Source organism: Actinia tenebrosa, unplaced genomic scaffold (assembly GCF_029948245.1).
Source record: "Actinia tenebrosa isolate PJP-AT-01 unplaced genomic scaffold, QUT_ActTen_1.0 PGA_scaffold6__47_contigs__length_16458017, whole genome shotgun sequence".
NCBI classification, from domain to species: Eukaryota; Metazoa; Cnidaria; class Anthozoa; order Actiniaria; family Actiniidae; genus Actinia; species Actinia tenebrosa.
Window position 1 is genome coordinate 1,892,572 of NW_028292583.1, and position 21,076 is coordinate 1,913,647.

Genomic DNA, 21,076 nt, shown 5'->3' on the forward strand with positions numbered 1-21,076 from the left:
ACTCGATGTTAATAATCAAAGACATATTATTCCCATTACCTCGTTTAATGTATATTTGAAGATACAGCAATAATTCATATATATAATTGTATATACCCATGCAATTTACAATGGATAGCCTGCAACAGGCTAACAACTGTGATGAGAGGAAAATCTACAAATCTATGTTCGCTTGTGCATGCTAATTAACCTGGCCGCCTCGGAGCATTTCTACCTTTAAGGTCCTGCGTAGTACAGAGAAAAGAACGGGGAGAGTAGATGGATGAAGAGGAGAGGAAAGGAGAAGAGAAAACGGAAGTTAAAATGTGCTTCTTGTCCTTAAGTCTCTATTCTCAGTCTTCCCTCTTCCAATATCCAGCATAGGATCCCCAAGAGGTGACGTTCGTTGTTGGAGGAGACTAAATGTACGGGACAGTTGCAATGGCGTACAGTATTCTTTCTAGTAAACATACAGTGTACAGAGTGTGAGAGCACAAAGCAAGTTCATTACAAGCCATCCCCTTTCGTTCACAGTCGGAGCTAAAATGAATCGAAAATAATCGTTAAAAGTTTATCAGAAAACAATTACTGAAATGTTTTTAATTTTCGACGATTTTTCAAGTAAAATTCCTTGTGCAAAATATATTGATTGTATCATGCTGAAAGCTGTGACAGCATGCACTGCGTGCGCAGTATGTGTGCGCAGTGTATGTGTGCGCAGTGTGTGTGTGCAGATGTGTTCGCAGTATGTGTGCACAGTTATTGAAAAATCTAATTCAGCAAACTATTTTAATTTAATTTCATTCTTCATTACCTCTCGACGTCTTACAGATAAAACCATAATGTTTCTGGCAGTCATCGTCGTTCCATTTTGGATCTTTTGAAGCAATTTCAACGCAGTCCTCCCCTCCATGGTCATCATTTGGCTCCAAGGTTTTCCAGTTCTCGTATTTAAGCAATCTTCCATCGCTCCAGTTATACTCGCCCTCTCTTTCAACGTCATGAAGTCCAATCCAATAGTGCTCCTTGCCATTCCACGACGTCATACCGGAAATGAGCTGTTGTTCGTCAGCATTAGATATGCTTGCCAGGTCACCATTCATTTCCCGGCATGCTTCACGAGCGTTATACCAGGTTGTCTTGCTTTTGAATAGCTTGTAGCACGAATAATCGTAGTAAAACCAGCCTTCGGGACATATGTCTAGGGTTATAAGAAACAATTTGGTGTTCAATATTAATCAAGATTTTCTCACTTCAAGTTGAGAGCAGATGTTGTTCTTGTCAGTTAGTAGAAAGAAAGAATTACCACAGAAAGGTCTTAAAAGTCGTCGAAATCAGCTGAAATCGCTACCATAGTGAGAAAACGATACGAAAAATATTTAAGGTAAGTTTCAAGGCTCTTAATTCTCAAATTTTTCACATAATGAGTATTTGAACATTCTCACACACATTGTTTTGCTGTGTTATTAAACCTTTTGGGCTTCCTTTGTTAAATGCCAGGTTTCTCAGCCTTTTGGGCTTCCTTTGTTAAATGCCAGGTTTCTCAGCAAAATTCAAAATGGTGGACCCGGACAATGTTGAGTGTTTCATCGCTATAATATCTGCAAGTTTTGATTCACATCTTCGACAATATAAAACTTTAAGTGGCAATAAAACGACAAAATGAAATCTATGTTCACTTAAAAATAAGGTAAGCTTAATCTAGTCATTGCCAGATTTACTAAATTCACTAGTCATTGTCAAAGAGTCATTGTCAGATAGAGTCATTGTCAGATCAAATTCTCTAGCTAGCAGCCTTGCCAAAGCACTAGATTCTTTAAAATCATAGTTAAGAAAGTTTTTGTCAATGATGAACTCAGCCCAGAAGAACTTCGGGCTAATGTCAAGGAAGCAAAAATAACAAAGAGACTTGCATCTATATTCTTGGTATTTGCATGTTGTTGGATACATTGCCCATTGCATAACCTACTTACCTTTAAAGGCTGAAAACACAGCTCTGAATCCTTTGAACCCCACAGAGCAATCAGAAGAAAACTGAATAACCAAGTTGGCACCTCGCGACAAAAAAGATGAAACTTTCTGCTTCCCACACGTCCTCATTACCAGCGTGTTTTCTCTACCTTCGTCTTGGATTTCTATAGAATCCTGGCAATCAGTTTGGTTTCCTTGTCTTCGCTCCTGAACCTCGTCAATGAAAATGTACAGCTGAATACGAACACCTGTTGCCATGGTGATGTCCCAAGTATGGGTCGTGTTGTCAGGGTAGGTGCTCGGGTAGTTTGGGCTAGAAAAGCTCCCTCTAGTTTCATTGAACTGTGTTTTCTTAAGAAAACCCACGGAGCAAATGGCTGTGGGGGGAATTTAACAGTATTTTAATAATAAAGATAAAGTCGTAACCAATGATGACGGAGCGCGCTAGATCTTTCAGTTTATGTCCTCCCCTGAGCCTGCGTTGCTTGGTCTTGTTCCTTCTGATGAGCACCGCATGTTACAGCAGGCCAGGACGAACGCAGGCTCAAAATAAGAAATCAAAATGTGAATCACTGAGGGAGCATTTTAATGGAGTCATGTTCTGCAAGGGATCCGCCTATATGCACGAAAAAAAAAAAATGCTCGTGTGTGAGAACGGGTTATGTAAATTAACCAAGGCTATTATACCATCAACACCATTGAGCACACAACAGATGAACTAACGAGGGACAGTCCGGTATGTAAAGGTACTAGAAAGAAATGTACATTTCTAGTCCATTTCACATCCTGTTAAAATTGGCAACAATTCTCGTTCGCTTCCTTTAGTCTGTGTTTTACAAATACAGCAAGTCTTACTTACATTTACATGTCGCGCTTTGTAGGAACACCCACATCACATAAAGAATGAAAGAGTGCTGAAGTCCTTTATGATTCATGGTTCAATGTACTCCAAGCAACGCGAAAATCTGTCAGAAAACCTCGGCAATCAAAGGTTTGAGACACAAAGCAAAAAAATTACTATTCTTAGTTTAGGGTTTGAGAGCTCGTGGGAGTAACATGAAAGCGCGTGATTTGAACTGGTAAAAGCAAATGCAGGAAGACAAAACAATGAAATCTAGATAAAGTGAAGTTACGATTATTCCATGCTCTGAGGGAAACATAACAAGCTTCAATTAAGGAAATCGAAACAATCTGATTGATGGTGCACCTTAAAGGAAGGGCCTTTATTATGACATATGTAACCAATACATAGGACTTGCATGAGGTAAAGATACCTTAAATCATATGAACACACTTCAAACACACCGACCGACCAACCAAATATATAAATGACCTACTCAACTAAGACCACGTGATGTATTAAATTCTTCATATTTCTAATCAAAATCATTCTTTTAAGTTCAAATTTCGATTTATTGAACTAATACAGTTTTTTCAGAAAAATATAAATACGTATAGTATTCGAACTGGGGGCTTTGAGGCAAAACTTAAATTTTGAATCACTACCCAAAGCAGAAGTCATTTTATCTGAATCAGATAAACGGATTAATGTTACAGTCATAGCTTCCTTTCTAGACCTTCTGTCGCTCTAACTAACCAAACTACAAAATAGTGCGATATAACTGCGGGATTCGTTCACCGTTTTATTAATTTTTTCAAACAAACATACAATCCGAGTTTCAGCTTTCGAAAATTAAAAAATGCGGCTGCGATAGTCAACAATTATCAACTAAGTCATTTTAATGAATAGTTTTTATTATGCGGCACGACATATGTTTATGTATATACTATAGTCTAGCCTGATGTTTCACTTATAGAGCTACATTTAATATACCTACTGGCTTTCAAGTGTAACAATTGCTTGGTCTACCTGTGGCATAATTTCCACAGGGAACCCGTTTCTTAATTATCAGGAAAATATCGTAAGAAGTTTTCGATTTTGAATCTTCTCAAATATATATTTTCAGTTATTTCAGTTTTTTAGCTTCTAAGCTAAATTTATTTTTTAGCGCTCACACTGTTATGGTTTTTTTTTTATCTTTGTATTTCACCATGGATTTGCAATATGATGTCACTGACGTATATAGTTATTATTAGAATATTCTAATCAGACTTTCTATTGGTCCAAACAATGCTAAACCAATCAAAATAATTCTTATATACGTGTATCTTCAGATTGCACCAGACTTGGTAACTTCTTCAAAAAGTTTTATAAAAGGAAAATAAAGAAGTATTTTATTATGAAGCTGGGTCAGTTAGCTGAACAGCTGTCGCCTAACTATCTGGATAAATATAGAGAAGCGTTAAGAATTGAGAAAAGAGATGGTTTGGAATCAACGAGGCAAGAAAGGCGTCCATTGTGGAAGGACAGTTCGAAGGAATCCTGCAGGAAATTCTAGCTTTGGGCTAAATAAGCAAGGCGTGATCGTCAAATACCAGAAAAATGCCGCACGATTCTCTGACAGACAGAAAGAATCAATTCTCGAGGATCGATATGGCTTGATAGATGGGCTCCCTTTCGGTCCTACACCACGTCCAAACCAGTTTGGAAATTATGTCGAGTTTTCTCTTGGGAAGAGAAAACGCTGGCTTTTACCAGAGCTTGTGCAAAAACGAGGGGGCTGGGATTCTGAGAATGTTTTCGAAGATGAAGGCGAAGAACAAGAATTAAATGTTTGTTTTGTGGAGAGACACATTCATACAGAATTTCCAAGAACAAGAGCAGATTGTTTGTCGTGTTACAGTGATAAAGATGGCAAACTTCTGACACCAAAGAAACATAAATACTCTTATCTGACTGATATTAGACGCCTGGGAGAGAATGAGAAGCCATCGGAAGTTTGTTATGAGATCTGCCGCCCACCACCTTCAACTTCATGGCCGAATATGTCGGAAGACCAATTTTTATATGAGACTTATGACATGATGGGAAAAAGCGAGAGCAAAGGCCAGAAGAGCAAAGGTTTGCTCTTGGGATTCTATGGAGTGAAAGATTTGTCCATTAACAAAGCCAAAGATTTCCTTAGTGACATGCCAAAACAGAGACGTGCAAAGGCTATGGAAAGCAAAGTTAGGACTGTGCCTAGAAAGCATTTTCCAAATACTGTAAGAGGAATGAATTCTGAAAAAGTTGACAGATCGACTTCATTTCCCATGGGACAGTATATCGAAGGACTTTTGAAGGGAAGTAAAAGTGCAAAAGAAGTGGGAAGTGAAATTTTCCCTTGCATTCTGTCATCTACTGTCAGGAAGTATGGCAAAGGATGTGCCATGTATATTGATTCTGAGCCGTCCACAAACCCAGCAGAAAAATCTGTCAAAACAGTTGCGTACCAGGATCCCACTACATTACCAGAAGAACCCAAACTTGCAATCACTGTCAATGTTGCCATGCAGGACCTAGAAGTATCAAAACTAAGGAGTGATTGGGCCGATGTCTACTCCGAGGGAGGAATATCGCCAAGAAAGTTCACCCTTGACATCACCAGTCTTTTGCCAAGAAAATACCTTAATTTCAGCAGCATTATACTCTTTGAAGTGGATGAAAAAGTTCCAAGAGATGGAGCATCTGCCCCAACAACTGTTAGCTTGGTACCTATAGCACTTGGATCTGAAAAGCCTGTCTTTGCAGGGGTAGTACAGGATTTTGTTTCAAACATTGTTCAAGCAAACATGTCAGCACCTACAAGGATCAAAGAAATTGTGAACACTGCAGTAGAAGTAATGACTGCTGCTTCTAGTGATGCCAAAGAATCTTTGAAACAATCTTGTAGTCGTAAGACTACAGTAAGACGTCTTGGCTTTTTGAATAAAGTCTGTGGATGGGAATCTGAAGCATTCACTTTGGATACTGCTAAACAAAAGCTTAAAGATGAATTTCAAAAAGTATCTCTTGAATGCAATAGTGAAGATGATGTGCTGGATTCACAGTGGATGATGCTGTCCATGGACTGTGGAATCTGCTTTGAAACTTTTGAAGGTATTTGATGTTTCTGAACTTTTTTCAATAAAAATAGTTAATAATACACTTATTCTCTATCATAAATAATGCTGGTATTACATGAGAGAAAAGTTATTCTGCCTATCTCTTTATACAGTGATTTTTGGCATATGAATAAATTATTATCGTACCATATGGTATATGTACCTTGTAAGCCAGATGGTGTTTGTTTGGGCAATATATCCTCTCTTTCATATATTTAGTAACACAAATTGCGATGGCATTGAAAACTTGAAATTGATTGAGCTCTGAAACAACATCTGGGATGATCTAAGTTACATGTAGGGCAGGTGGAATTGACAATGATATTTGGAATTTTATATACTGGGTTTTCACAGCAGAGCGAGGGAGTAAAACCGGAGTACTGAAGTGCTTACTAGATACTCCTTTGTAAAGATAGGCAGACAATGACTGCGTTGAATACTTGCTGAGTAATAGGATGGAAACTTAAACTTAGTTTTAAAATGTTTGTACATTCTGACTTGATGTCCAGTGTCAGTCCTTCATCAGGGTAAAAAATATTGTTAAGATGTATTAGCTTACAGTGTTTATCTCTTTATCTTTGCTGTAGGTGATGACACCATGTTGACAAGCCTAACAGAATGTGGGCATGCCTTCTGTAGTGATTGCTGGAAAGGTCACCTAAAAACCCAAATCACCCAAGGAATTCCTTGCATCAGATGTCCAGGCCAAGGCTGCAGCAGTAAAGTAGATGACACTATAATCATGGCCATAGTACCTGCATGGTATAATAAGTTCCTCAACATGAAGTTTAACAAGGAGCTGGAAACAAGTCCAAATTGGAAGTGGTGTCCAGAAAATGGTTGCAAGAAGGTCATCAAGGCAAAAGCACCCAAGCTTGACGCAATGACAGTCTTGTGTGATTGCGGAACTGCTTGGTGCTTTAAATGCCAACAGCCATCACACTGGCCAGCAACTTGTAAAGAGTCCGAAGTCTTTGATAAGAAAGGAGAGGACTACAGAGAGATTGTGTTGCAAGATACTAAAGAACTGATTACATCAGTTATGGTGAAGAATTGCCCTCAGTGTGACTACCCTATTGAAAAGCATTTTGGCTGTCAGTTCATGTTGTGCATACTGTGTCAAACGCACTTTTGCTGGAACTGCAGCACGCCCGCTACGTACGGACACAGCTGCAACAAAGATGAAACTGACGACCTTACTAAAGTTGAACTTTCTTACAAGAGCAAACAGTACCAGATTTTAAAGCTAATGAATGTTGTAGTTAAAAGCATTCAAGCAAGAGCTCCTAAGCAGCTTTCTGCCAAGGTCACAAAGGCAAAAGCCTTAGAAACTGGTGTCACCAGCTACAAAACTTTTTCTTCAAAGATTCCCAAAGAAGCTTTAACAGACTCAAGTGTATCAAGACATATGGAGAATATTGTCGAAAATGGGATATCAGAGACTGTGCGAGAAGCGGTAGATTTAGAGTTCCAAGCTCATCTTGTGCTGGAAGGCTTTGCTAAGAAAGCTGGTGTTTCTAGAGCTCAATGCAAGTCTGGCTTGCAGACAATGTCACAACTAGCTTTTGTTGCTGACAGAATTGAATACTTGTGTCAAGACCCATTTTTACTCTACAAAGACGGTAGAATTCAGAGACTTGAAAAGCTTCTAGCAATAGGTAAAGACTGTATTCTTACCTTGAAAAAATGTTGCACAATCAAGAAAAAATAAATAATTGGCCATTGGAATGATTTCACATTTTGTTTTTGAAAATGTAAAGCATATAATTTTTATTTTGCATGTTTTAATTTGTATATACTTTATCTTTTTATTATAGAAATTTGTAGAATTTTGTACAAATGTTAATATTAAATTGGCCATTGGCACCAGGAATATTTTTTTTGAAAATGTAAAATACTTATAAACTATACAATGCCTAAAAATTTGTATGATAATAAATTGTAGTGTATATGAAAGAATTGTATTGGAAGTTTTTTCTCTTAAAGCACTGCTTAAGTTTTCATCCAGATTGCCTTAAGGTATATTTTGAGCTAAAAGCATTTTGCGGACGTGTTTTTTAAAGGTTTCCATGTTAATGTTTTACTCAGATTAGATCAGTGCATGTTCTTTGCCATATAAAAACATTTAGTAATCTTTTGTTGCCTTTGATCCATAGCTGAAGGTATTGCATATTTTTTTTATTTTTAACAAGGTTTTGGCTTAGTCTGAGTTTGGTTTGAATCGAAGTTTGGTTGGTAATCTCCAACAATGTGCACACTTACAGTACAGTAGTTATAAGTTAGCCAAAATTTCTATGGCTTGAAAATCAATATGCCTAGTGAATTGAAAAAAGACGAGACATGAGATAGTTGGGGTAAGAGGGCTTCTTTTAGTAGGATAATCTTCAGAGGTGACATTTTGATTCATTTTTGATTTTAATGCTAGATCTAGTGCTTGTTGATTAGAAGTGAAAGATAAGTTGTTGTACTCAGGTATATTTCATTTAGCACATAGCCTCATACTGAAACCTTTGTGCGTGATGGGCAAAGCATATCTTGGAAGTGGGCTATTGTGATGTATATCATTTAGTCGGCAGAGTGGATCTTTGCATGTAACAAGTACAGTAGTTAATAATAATTGAACAACCTTTTTTATTGGGTGAATTTTATTTTTTGTTTTATGCATGGGTAAGACCTACATGAATTATCTTGCAACATTCACAACTATGTAGTCTAATTCACTATATTCACATGCATCTCACGGGCCATAATATTTCATCCCATCCCCTTCCCTTCCCACTCTTCTCTTTTCTTTCCCATCAATGCATATAGAAAAACTCTGCATTCTTGGGCTAGTGATAGAGGTTTGTTAAACCTATTGCTAAACTAGTGCCTTACTCTTCTAAAACCAGAAGATTGTCAGTTTTGATAGTGCTCCAAGGGATTTTGTTATATATATTACCATGTTAAGAAAAACCCCTAATAGAGTTCATGGGTTTTTATCATGCATATCAAGCATGCAATAATACTTAGTTGCAAACCTGGAATCCCTGTATTTCCCCCTGAAATATTGACAATAAAGTGCTAACTTAGCATATTCACTACACATTGACATATTATGCACACTGTGGCACTCATTTTATGGTAAAATCTAAAATGAAACTGATACATTTAGTCTGATCAAGGTAAGGTATCCACTTGTAGCAAAGCAACAGTCTAAGTTTTTTTACATGACATTGAACACCACTGAAGTGACACTAATGCTGGAGGATTTGGAGGGAGGTGGCTGTTATTTGGAAAGCCACCAAATATTCATACTCGTGCCCCCACCCCCCAACTGGGATCGGCACTTCAATGTTTTGTCAAGATCATCCTAAGTGCATTCTAATTCCAAAACATAGCTTCCAAGACACTGTCAAGGCATTCATAATTTGCGTAATATAAATGAAAATCTCAGACTGTCATAAGATATACTAGGTATGATACATGTTAAAAGCAATAAAAATCTAGAAAGAGTTTAATTTATAACTAGCAAATTCTAGTTCTATTCCTTCGTTAGTTAATCGTTAATTTTAGACGTGATTTTAAATAATTTTTGTGATATATTTATATGTGTAGTATTCATGCTCTGGAGTTAGTACACTCTCTCTCTCTCTCTCTCTCTCTGTATTCTGGCAGATTTGGTGTAGTGAAAGATTTTCTCACACATTAGTGTGTTCACCAAAAGGTGGTGGCGGTCTTTGCTCATCCTGCTGTGAAAAAAAAGAAGAAATATTTTAATAACCTGAAAATGGGAAATGAAAAAATGGGAAATGACATGACTCGCCTATAGAGCATAACAAAAAATGTAAAGCAACTAAAAATAGTAATAAATTGAGAAAATGGAATGACTCGTCTATAGAGTACGATGGCGTATCTACAGGACAAATCTAACGTCTGCTTGACACTTACGCGAACAGGAACACGGACGGAGCCCAAACTGCTCTGGACCGAACCACGGGAAACTGAGCGTCCAGATTTGGCCGTGTTAGCACGTGATCCGCTGGGGCTTGGGCCGCGTGAGTCCCCGCGGTTCATTGAGGATTCACTATCCCAGCGTTCAAGCTCCTCTCGGACAAGTTTCTCCATTTGGTCGCGTTTCACGTCATCATCACTTCGTCCGGCTCGCTCACTCTGTCAAAAGAAATCGAAGACTTTTAAAACGACAAGCCACAAATTGTGGTAATATTCATCTAGGGAGGGGAAGTTTGGGCAAGAATTGTACCAGTACAAGATAGACATACCTCTGTGATGCTATCAAGAAGTTTGGCCATCGTTTCACGTCTCTTCAACTTGGCTTTTTCCATGGCTTCGAGCTTGACAAGAACGGCATCAATCTTCGATACAATGCTTCCAATGGAATGATCCATGCGGTCCACACGACGGCTCAGTCTGCAAACAACAAATACATTATTAAAATTAATATATATATTAAAAAAAGCTGATGAAAAAAGATGTTCTGGAATCTTTCCGAGGCTGTCTCCTTTTCTCTAGAATCAGGATAACTGTTCCTTTCAACAAGGGAACTCATGGTGAAAATTCCCTTTGTTTGTGGCACAAACGAATTTTACTTACACATTGAATTCTTCATAAGAGACTCCTCCGCCACCTCCGCGGCGATGGCCAGTAGCGGATGCTGCACGTCCGCTCAATCCACCGTTTGACTCATCGTCGTCATCATCACTATCGATATCACTGCCACGGAAGCTAGCACGGCTGCCGCTCTTTGGTCTGGTTTCTTTGTTGCGTTCCATCTCTTGAATTTCCTCATTAAGCTCAGCCTACAACACGAAATCATCATGTATTTTAGCAAAAAATCATGATGTTTGTTGATTTGTTTAACTTCGGCTCTACTAGAAAAAAATTTCTTTAAATGACAAATTCGATCGGCATTGCATGGATACACAAATTAAGTATTTTATCACTTCATCTCGCCTACTTCAAGACAAACTCTATCAGTTTGTGGTGGATTTTTATCAGTTTTACTCTAATATCGGCGTCTATACTTCTATTTTGTTATTGTTAATTAAGGTGCGATAAGTAGAATTATATTTCCTATTTCCTTTTTCAGATTCCAACTCGGAAGAAGACGATTACAAACATCATCAATTATCCCTCAAATTAATAAACTCAAAACAAACATTGACAAGATGGAATCTTGGTTTTATCTCATTGAATCGGTAAATCATACTCAAATTTAGCGAAAGCTCAGGTCCAACCTTATTCGCGATGATTTCCCTACACACTGTTATATAATAAGTTACCTTCTGTCCCTCGAGATCTTCCTGCATTCGTCTTTGCTCATCCTCATCAAGAATTCGGTCTCCATCCAAGTCGTATTTGGCAAAAACGGCTTCAATTTCAGCATCAGCATGACCACGACTGAAAATATATGACAGGTGAAATTAGATTTGACGGCGACAACGTTTAATTTCATCGAGGTTGAGGTTATATCTTCCCGGTAATGACAAACTAATATGTATAATTCAAAGGAACTTTGATCTTTCCGCGTTGGATAAATAAACTATGAATGTCGCTACTTTAAGAAACTAATGGATACTAAAACAGCCACCGTCTGACTTGCTTTTCAAAGATCAAAATTTAGTTCATAGGGTGACTTTAAAACAATCTCTCGCCACGACAATAAATGTTTTTCTTTCCTGGCAAAAAGTATCTCAAATAGTTTTCATGGACACATTTATAAATTGAAATTCAAAAAGTTTAAAACGATGAATTGCTCAAAACGCGCTTTTTTAAATACCTAAGACATAGACTATAGACAGATACTTACGATTTAAGGTTTGCGCGCCATTCTTCGAAGTCGAGTTTGTTGTCTTGGTTCACATCGGCCGATTTCAAAGCCTTTTGGATGTCAATGATCTTCTCTCTCTTGAAGGAGAGTTTGTTTAGCATGTTCTGGTATCCCTGGTTGAAAAACGAAAATAAGGATGAGAATTTTCGTGTTCTTCCCATGGTGAGCTCTTCGAATACAGTGAAGCTAAACACCGGTGACAACTAAGATATATTTAAGCCAGAAAGGAATTGCTTTATGAGCGTATTTCCTGATATTCCATTAGATAAAACCCTGCATCCAATTGGCGTATATGTTTTGTAATAAGCGATTAGTAAAAAAATCCCTATCATATACATCGTAATTACCCACTATATGGAATAACATAATATTTTTGTTCTATAAGTGCCAAGATTTCTCCTCGATATCAATATAGAATACAAAGAATCCAAAAACAAGCTAAATATGTTTTGACCAACCTAATTAGCGGAACCATTGGTCTAATTCACTTCACAGAAATATCATTGATAAGGACACAATATTTATGAATGAGATATTTCAGTACCTTCTTAAAGTAGTCGGTAATCTCGAATTCACTTTCCTGAGCAGCGATATCAGACTTAACTTCTGCATAGGTATCGTTGATGATAGCCAAGAACATGTTGAGCAGGACAAAGAAGACGAAGAACACGTAGCTGATGAAGAACAGGGGTCCGAGAACACGGTTGGCGTTCTCGATCTGGTGGAAGTCGAAGTCTCCAAGGATGATACGGAACAGAGTGAAACTATAGAAGACAAAAACGGGGACATTTACATTTAAAGATGTTTAGAGTAAAATGAATAGAAGTATAATCTTTGCGTTGATAAAGATCATGAAATCTTAAAATACCGAAGTCTATACTCATTGATGGCTAACTGAACGTCTAGAAGTCTTTGTTTGATAAAGAATTGCTTCTATTCAAAGGCACAATGAGACTGGTATTGGTGTTGCTTGATAATGAAAGCTCAAAACCATACCCGAATACCTCTTTGTACTAAAAAATCTCAGGCCAAAAAATTTAAAACCACTTAATTGATGATTTACTGCCCTTATCTTGGTTCTCTAGATTTTTCTTTGACACTCCAAAATGAAGGATAGGAGAAAGAAAATAACCATATAGAATAAGGATAGCTTTGTCTACTTACATGCTGTCTTGAAAGGTACTGAAGTCACGCACTTGTGTTCCGAAAATGAGGTATCCAAGTTGAGCGTATGCAAAGAAGATGATGAAGAACATGATAGCGAATCCAGCGACATCTTTGGCGCACTGGAAAATAATGAGAATAACGGTTAAACGAAAGAAAGAAAGGAGGAAAGAAAGGAACTGGGAAGGAAAGAAAGAAAGAAGGAAGGAAGAAACGACAGGAAAGAGAAGGGAAACAAAGGGGAAAAGAAGGGTAGGGAGAGAAAGGAAAGGGAAGGAAAGGAAAGGAAGAGAGAAAGAAAGACGAACCAAATACTAACCCTAGAGAGAGTTGAGGACAGTTGAGTCATGGTCTTGTTGAAGCTAATGTACTTGAACACCTAAAGGACATAAAACAGACAAATCGATCAAAGTTTGAAGCCAGGTAGTATTATCGCCTTCCCAAACGTCTCCATTAACATCATCATTACTCTGCAAACAGGGACCTTCACAATTGCGTTCAAACATAAAGTCTTGGAACTTGTTTAACTGCCGATAATCATAAGGGTCTTGAAACATCTAGTAATATAAGTATTCATCTGTGGAAGCTTCCTATATACAAACCTTGATCCAGGCAAAGAAGACGGCCACAGCAACCATGTTGTTGAACTGAGTCTGCCAGAAGCCAAGAGAGTCGAAGTTTGCATACTGGTTGCTGTTAGCGAGAAGCGACGTCAAGAGGTCGCCAACAACGACTGTTCGGTAGAGATTGAACAGAACGGCAACGTAACCGAGCATGATGACCACAATGTCCAAAATGTTCCAGAAGCTTTTGAAATACTGCATCTTATGTTTCTTGATTTCCAAAATTTCTTCAATGGTGTAGTAGATGATAAAGAGGATAAAGATTCCTTCGCAAGCCATGACAAAATGGTCGAATGCATCCACATAGCGGATCAGCTTCAAGGTTCGGAAGTTAAAGGATGGGATACAGCCACCGGTTGCTGGATATTCGAAGAGAAGTCTGGAAGAAAATCGGATTTCAAGTTAATGATAGCCAAGAATTTAGCGAATAATGAAGAGAACGATAAGGAAAATAGAGCCTTTGAAGTAGAACTTATATCTAGTTAAACTACACTCCACGTCTTCGTGGAAAAAGAATTAGTTTTGACTGCTGAATGAATAGACTAATGAATAAAAGTGGCTTACCGGACGATGCAGAATAGGTTAATGTTCGCGTTATACACACTGAAGTCAATGAACACCGCTCGGGTTCCACGATCTAGCCACAGATTTTCCTGTCGAGTAAACATTAAGTCATTATTGCTTGATCTACTTATTTAATTCCCAATAAAATAAATAAATTCCAAAAATTATTTTTAAGAGCCGTTAAAATGCGAGGAAAGTAGTTAGAACCGCGCTAGCCCGACTCCTGTTGCGCAAGGTTACGCAATACCTCAAGCCCTTCAAGACTGATCAATACAAACCTTCAAATCATTGAAGACTGCCTTGGTGTCTTCCTTTTTAAGAGCCAACAGCTGAGTGAATCCACCGCCTGAATAGGTTGTCAATCTTCCCCAGTATGACCTGCCTTCGAGTTCTTTTTCCGTCTTGTAAGTCCAGCTAAAAAAAAGAGGAATATTTACGATTAGTTATTTAAAGTTTGCCTAACGGCGAAAAGTCCGTTTAGGAACTAAAGTCACACATCTTTTTACTAAAAATCACGATGAGGTGATCAATGACTTACGCTGTGCCGTTCATTTTTCCAAAAGGATTCGTATCTTCTGCACTGGGTGAGTATGGAGCATAGCATTCCTTTATCACACTCTTGAAGTCGTCATGAACACTGTTAAACGAAGAAAAAAGTGAGCCGGTTTATAAGTTCATCAGACATCTAACACTGCAATGTGAGTAAAGCTTAGGTTTTCGCATTCAAACAACGAACAAAGAGGTACTTACACACAGGAATCGTTTAGGACTCGAGTCTGGCGGATTCGTGGTCTTCCAAGGATTTTATTTTCAAAGTAAATGAAGCCCATGTCGTCTTGCGAGACGTTCTTGTCGTTGTAGTATTTTTCCCAGTAGAGTCCATCAGAGAGTGGTCCCTCGGCATACTACAAAGAGAAAAAATATTGAAGCTTTCACCATCATCATGACTATGTCTTTGAAAAATCTTTCTAGATATGCTATCAGAGTTATAGAATAAAATGACATCTTAGGAGTGAATAATGAGCATATTAAGGGGAGGGTGGTGCGGTGCATACCATCCAGAATTCGCTCATGGTGGTAATTTCCTTGAAGGTGTTCCTGTTTGACATGCTGCTCTCCACAAAGAGATCTAGAATCAACAAGATGGCATGTGTGTTACTTGAATGGAATATTTAACACCTTATCTTTGTTCATCATGATGATGGTGGTGGTGGTGGTGATGATGATGATGATACTGATGCTGCTTTTGCTGAAAATGATAATGATGATGATGCTGCTGCTGCTAATGATGATGATAACGATGAAAGTAATGATGGTGATAACGATGAAAGTAATGACGATGATGGTGAAGGTGTTGCTGCTGATAATGACGTCAATTATGTTGAAGAAGATAGGGTTGGTGGTCATGATACAGAGATAGCTAAGACAACACCAACGGAGCATAGTTTTTATGCGGGGCAAGCCCGGGGGGGGGGGGGGGGGGGGCAAGGATAAAGAAAATTTATGTAATTATAAGAAAGAGGGAGGGGTTTAACTCCATAGTCTCCTGCAGCCCACCCTTTCCATATGTGCATATTAATTATGATAAACACTAACATACCTCTCATGACCTTGGTGAAGTAGTACATGGTAGAATTGGTCATACCAAAGGTTACTGAAAAATGATGAGATATTAAAAATTATCAATTTTAATAAACGATTAGCTCTAGTCATATGGAGCTTAGTTGGAAAATCAAGGTAAGAGCACTCACTTTTCACGTCTGGGGTCTTGGGTTATAGTTCGTAAGGTCTCTACCCTGGGGAGTCAGGATGGTGTAGTGGTAAAACCCTTCCTGCTCACCTCTGAGGTCCAGGGTTTGAATCCCATTCACCCCAAGAGTCAAGGGTTTTTCCTCCCTCCTCTCAAATCGACTCTAACAAATTCAAACTAGTTAGAGCTGTCTCCGGGGTCATACATTGACTGTATAGTGGCTACCATAGACATCTTCACATGCTAATAGTTCGAACTACTTGAGCTGTGCCACTTTGCTATGATGATTAGTGGTGACAATTTTTTTTTTGTTTGTTTATTTGAGAGTTTTTCTCTGGGTTTTCTGGTTTTCCCCCAGGCCTCCATGAGACTTAACGTGCAAACTTCCAACTAGTCTACAAGTCTACTTTGCCTTTACCAATACTTACAGATGCAGAGAACTGTAATAAAGACCAGATAGATTAGGAGTTCTCTGAGTGTGGTCTTGATATGCATCTCTCTGTCAGTGTCTGTGTCTTCAGTCTGCCGAGTCCTCCATAGCCCTGCAAAGTTAACCCATTTCAAAATATTATTGTTACATTCTTATTTCAGGGACTGCGACACATTTTTTGCTAAATACTACACTAAAATTATATATCCATGGCTATATCCATGTTTCTGGGTTTAAGTCCCAATAAGAGCATATGATATTTTTCTCACGGGCATGTGCGAGGAGTGATGGTCATAAAATATAATTAGAAAAGAAGTTATACAGTACATATATATCTATAAATATGCATATGTACCCTAAACTGTATTTTTCTTATCCTATGTTTTGGTTTATTTCTTATATTAATAACTTCACCAAGAATAGAGTGCAAATAATATAGCCATGAAATAGATAGCTAGCTAGCTAATTACTAACCTTTGGTTGCCTAAGGCTAATTAGTTAAAATAGGCGAGCTATGATGGGTAAACTAGTGCATGTGTGCTACTCAAGGGCACGCATTTTAAAATATTTATAAACACACTTCTGAAAGCTGAAACAATATTGCCCTTGTCATGCCTCACTGAATTCCTATGTTTTGTCTAATAAAGCGCTAACTATCTCCTATTTCATCCTAACTATTTCACGGGTATATTATTTGCACTCTATTGAAATATAACACATTAAACAACAACAGAAATGAGAGGCAGGGTTACTGCAACAGTGTAGCCAATAGACTATTTACTGCTGACCCTGGTTCTCTTTCATACCACTTTGTTTTAAATCTTTTACTAAAAATTTGCATTTTTTTCTAACTTTTATACACATACACATGAATACACACACTTTGCTGCCAATTAACTAAAAAATATTACTTTCTGACAAACAATAAATTGTGGAAAAAGTGTTTATTAATAATTTATAGATCAAATTTAGAAGAAATTGTAGTATGTACATTGTGGGAATACTTAGATTTTAATCATATGTGCTTTTTTGTATAATTTCTTGCCAGTAACCAATTTTGAGGCCATTAAAATTCTGAAGTTATTAAAAAAAATTTTTTGGAAACTTTAAAAAAATATGCTGATCAATTTGCAAGTATGTGATTCAAAAGAAATGCTAAAATTTGATAGCTGTAGTTTTTTGATTACGCTTCCTAATGATAATGTGAAAATTGGTATTTTATTTTTTCAAATTTTCAGTCAGCCAGAAATTGTAGGATTTGTTTTTAATACGCTGATAACATGCAAGGGTATGATCTTAAAATCAATATCAAAAACTGATAGCTGTAGTTTTTTAATTAAGCTTCCTCAAGCCCATGTTTATTGTGCAGAATTTTAAATTATTCTTGTTATGTAATAGAAGTGTAAATATATCCCATTATGAAGAATATTGTTAATTTTTCCTTTATTAAAGCAATAGTCTTAAAACTTCTTTCTGACATTTTGAATCTAAGTGAATAAAATAATATTGAAGAAAATGAAATTTTTGAGTTTAAAGAAAAACAAAGTGAAAATTAAGACAGCATTTTTTATAGAATTGTGTTGATATCATGCTGAGAAGTAATAAACCATGCTACAGTAGCTATTGACGAACTCCTCAAACTTCCTAAACTCACTTAGAAAAATTTAAAAAAAAATTTCAAAATAAGTGTCATGTTGTCAATTTTTTTCTTAAATAATATGCTTCTACTAAATTCCTTTTACACGATCTCCATGAATTCAAACCCAACAGCTAAATCAATATCCTTTCTAGAAGAATCAAAGACAGCCAATAGTAACTCCTAAAAAACAGCCTACGACTTGTATCGAGTATTTGATGAAATAAGGTAAATTATACGGTCTCCATGGAAATAATTCGGGTACTTTGACGAAGTTCGGTTGTCAAGGGAGTACAAATTGTTGATTTTTATCGCTGAAATTCGGGAGTTGTCCTCAAGACTTTTTCGACAAAAGTAAAATACTACAGTACTTGAGACAATCTTGAATTTGTCAAATTTTTGAGAATGTTTTCGCCCCGTTTAGCGAAGACCAACGTCAAAAAAAGCGAAAAGCAGCTGAAAAAATAATTTTTTGTCTTGGTTTTTCGTCTTTTGGCGGACCTTACAAAAGTAAAGCTTAATGCCTTTAGTCCATAATTTCTCTTATTCTTTTGCTTCTTAAACTGCAATTTCGTTAATCCTAAGATAATCAGCAAGAGAAAAGAAAGTCTACGCGCCACTGCTCGGCTGAATCATTTTATTTTGTTTCAAGAAAAGAAAAAATGATCGGACAAGCTTCTGAAATGCTAAAATAATAAATCACTTGTACAACTTTAGGGTCGAAAACGAAAAAGATTTCAGAACCCCTACATAGGTGACAAAAAGAACGAAGAATCCCTTTAATTAAGTTTTTCCCCCGTAAGGAGGTTGAAAGTCACTTCCGAAAAACCTTTCAACTGTTAGCCCTGACACTAAGTTGGCTTCCTTAATAAATAAAAAAACCTAAGTTCTCTAAAATTTTAGCACATAGTGGCAGATAAGATCAAATGACGAAATTAAGGAAAAATAACACCAATCCAGAGTTTTCTTCTCGTCGCATGAATTATTTATCTAGTGTAGTTGCGGTAAACCCGAGCTAGCAAACACATACCATACATTACAGTTGGCTTATTCCTTCGCCACATTTTACATTGATATACTCTTTGGTATTAATAATGGCTATATTACTTTGTATTCCCTTCGCTCGAATCGGCTAACTCAATAACTAGTTGAGTTTTACTCAAGATTTAAAATATCTTGCCTAGAGCAAAGTTGGCATACACTAAAACACCTGCGCGGCTCTCTACTCTCATTAAAATTTTAGCTCTTGTCGCAACTCGTAGTTCAAGGTTGTCGAAATTTCAGGCTAAGCTAGCCAAATAGAAAGCGCAGATTTTCATCTGAGGTAGAAAAGTAATACCCTAGAGAATTAGGAAGAAGATAAAGCTGTAAATTAAAGGAATATGATTCGAAGAGGAGAATTCTTGAATAAATATCCGATTCGAGTCTTGGTCAATTAGAAACCATCGAGTATATTGATGCATGTATTTTCGCCTCCTTTTCCTTAATGATAGCTAACTTTGACAAATTTTCGTGGCGAATGATAGTGGTTAAGTAAATTTTTTGTAAAATTATAACAGCGAGATATCCATAATATTCTTAACATACGGTAGTACGATCGAACCGTCGATTGACTAGAATACCATCAACACAACGTAGTCTTGCTGTATGTATGTGTTTGTATTTTTTGTTTGTATATATTTCGTTTTTCACGCATGAATAGTTTTTCTTGTAGGTCAGAATGTTTGTCAGGCTCCATCGATAATCCACCAAAACATAGTAAGTCTTAAAGAACTTTAATTTTCTTACCTCGTACGATTCTCTTGAACCGAGTCCAACATCCGACAGGAACATTCTTCGCTCCCGGAGCACGTACATCGGCTGGAACTTGCTTCTGGTGAGAAACGGGTTCAGACTCCATAGCCGATGGAATCACATCAACAGCGGCCGAAGCAGGCGCTCTTGGAGAAGAGAAATCCACGTCATCTCCTCCTGGTCCGTTTAGAAGATCATCATCGGACCAAGCGTTCCTTGAAAGTGAAGATTGTGGTCTTCCCTTCTCGCTCATCTCCATGTCGTCGTTCATACTCAACCCGAGACTCGCTTGAGACCCCGGTCTTCCTCTACGCTTTGCTGTACTCATCCTCGAAACAGCTTAGTATGTATTGGAATCCCCTTAGTAAGGTTTAGAAGTTGCTCTGATTCAATGTCAGGGCTGACAGAATATTTATATGTTCACAGAATTTGGTCTTGCGGCCAACTCGTTCTCGACTCTATGCTGGCTATAGTGAAGTGAGTTTGGAAGACCTTTTTCTCATCAATATTGCATGACCTGCGTAAGAGGTTTCTAGGTGTCAATCATTCAGCACTAATTAAACAATTTCCATGGAAACTTTGTTTTTCAGAAAAGAGACTTTTTTCCCAAAAGATAAAATGACAGAATCTTGAAGAAGAATAGTGTCATAAAAAAAGCTTTGGATTTTCCATGTACTTACTATCTCAGTTAGCATAAAATTCTTAATTTCCTTCGATTTGACTTAGTTTCTGAGGGCCAAGATGATTAAAGTTTTATTAGTTTTACTAAAGTAAAAAAGGAAAAATTAATAACAATACTAACGAACTTCTATTGGCTCACAAAAGTGCTAAGAATGGCTACAAATGTTTTGGGAAAATTTTGTCTCATTTTAAGTTTCTTTTTTTTCTTCTTTAGGGGGTCAGGAGTCTTGCATCCTCTAAGTTGAATATTATTCTGAACGGAAATGAAACGGGGAAAAAAACCACACTCTTATTATTTGTTGATAGACAGAGGCTTAAAAGATGTCAAATATGAAGAAAAAAGAAAAGAATATATATAGATCATATACACCTGGCTCTCGAGCTCGGAGGTAACAGTGACGTCATCATGTCAACGCGTTATCAAATATTCATATTGGATCAAACTCCTATTGGTTAAGGCACAATAAAAGGATTTCAAAACTTTGCTATTATTGACCAATATCGGTTCCTAAGTAAATTCATTAAAATTTTCGCCTAATGGATATTCTTTGGAATAGTTAGATGAAAGTCGAGTCAGAATGTTTTTAATGTTATATTTTCACGTTCCGTTCAATCCTAATGGATTAAAGTTGTTTTTACTAAACTTGGCTAGATTAGAAGCTACCAGTAC

The 21,076-nt window shown here is 37.2% G+C and overlaps 3 protein-coding genes across 4 annotated transcripts; 1 reads left to right on the forward strand and 2 right to left on the reverse strand.

Annotated features, from left to right (window-relative positions):
• Positions 1–30: 30 nt before the first annotated feature.
• On the reverse strand, positions 31–3,121 carry LOC116307691 (aggrecan core protein). The gene is made up of 4 exons (XM_031717979.2): positions 2,810–3,121; positions 1,953–2,327; positions 794–1,180; positions 31–519 (listed from the first exon to the last, which is right to left on the reverse strand). Exons 1-4 carry the CDS (start codon positions 2,883–2,885, stop codon positions 440–442), a joined length of 918 nt encoding a protein of 305 aa, XP_031573839.1. The 5' UTR covers positions 2,886–3,121; the 3' UTR covers positions 31–439.
• Positions 3,122–4,131: 1,010 nt separating this feature from the next.
• On the forward strand, positions 4,132–7,853 carry LOC116307688 (uncharacterized). The gene is made up of 2 exons (XM_031717968.2): positions 4,132–5,929; positions 6,522–7,853. Exons 1-2 carry the CDS (start codon positions 4,273–4,275, stop codon positions 7,643–7,645), a joined length of 2,781 nt encoding a protein of 926 aa, XP_031573828.2. The 5' UTR covers positions 4,132–4,272; the 3' UTR covers positions 7,646–7,853.
• Positions 7,854–9,027: 1,174 nt separating this feature from the next.
• Positions 9,028–20,220, reverse strand: LOC116307689 (polycystin-2-like protein 1). Of its 2 annotated transcripts, none has more exons than XM_031717971.2 (18): positions 19,720–20,220; positions 16,294–16,407; positions 15,716–15,769; positions 15,171–15,244; positions 14,866–15,020; positions 14,654–14,752; positions 14,394–14,529; positions 14,116–14,204; positions 13,531–13,930; positions 13,248–13,307; positions 12,929–13,050; positions 12,309–12,528; positions 11,744–11,877; positions 11,217–11,334; positions 10,528–10,733; positions 10,197–10,344; positions 9,865–10,086; positions 9,028–9,662 (listed from the first exon to the last, which is right to left on the reverse strand). In XM_031717971.2, the coding sequence occupies exons 1-18, from the start codon at positions 20,051–20,053 to the stop codon at positions 9,615–9,617; spliced, it is 2,733 nt and encodes a 910-aa protein (XP_031573831.1). In that variant the 5' UTR covers positions 20,054–20,220; the 3' UTR covers positions 9,028–9,614. The 2 variants fall into 2 exon arrangements, with proteins under 2 accessions (XP_031573831.1, XP_031573829.1); XM_031717969.2 differs by having other exon boundaries at positions 9,028–9,665; positions 19,720–20,219.
• Positions 20,221–21,076: the final 856 nt, after the last annotated feature.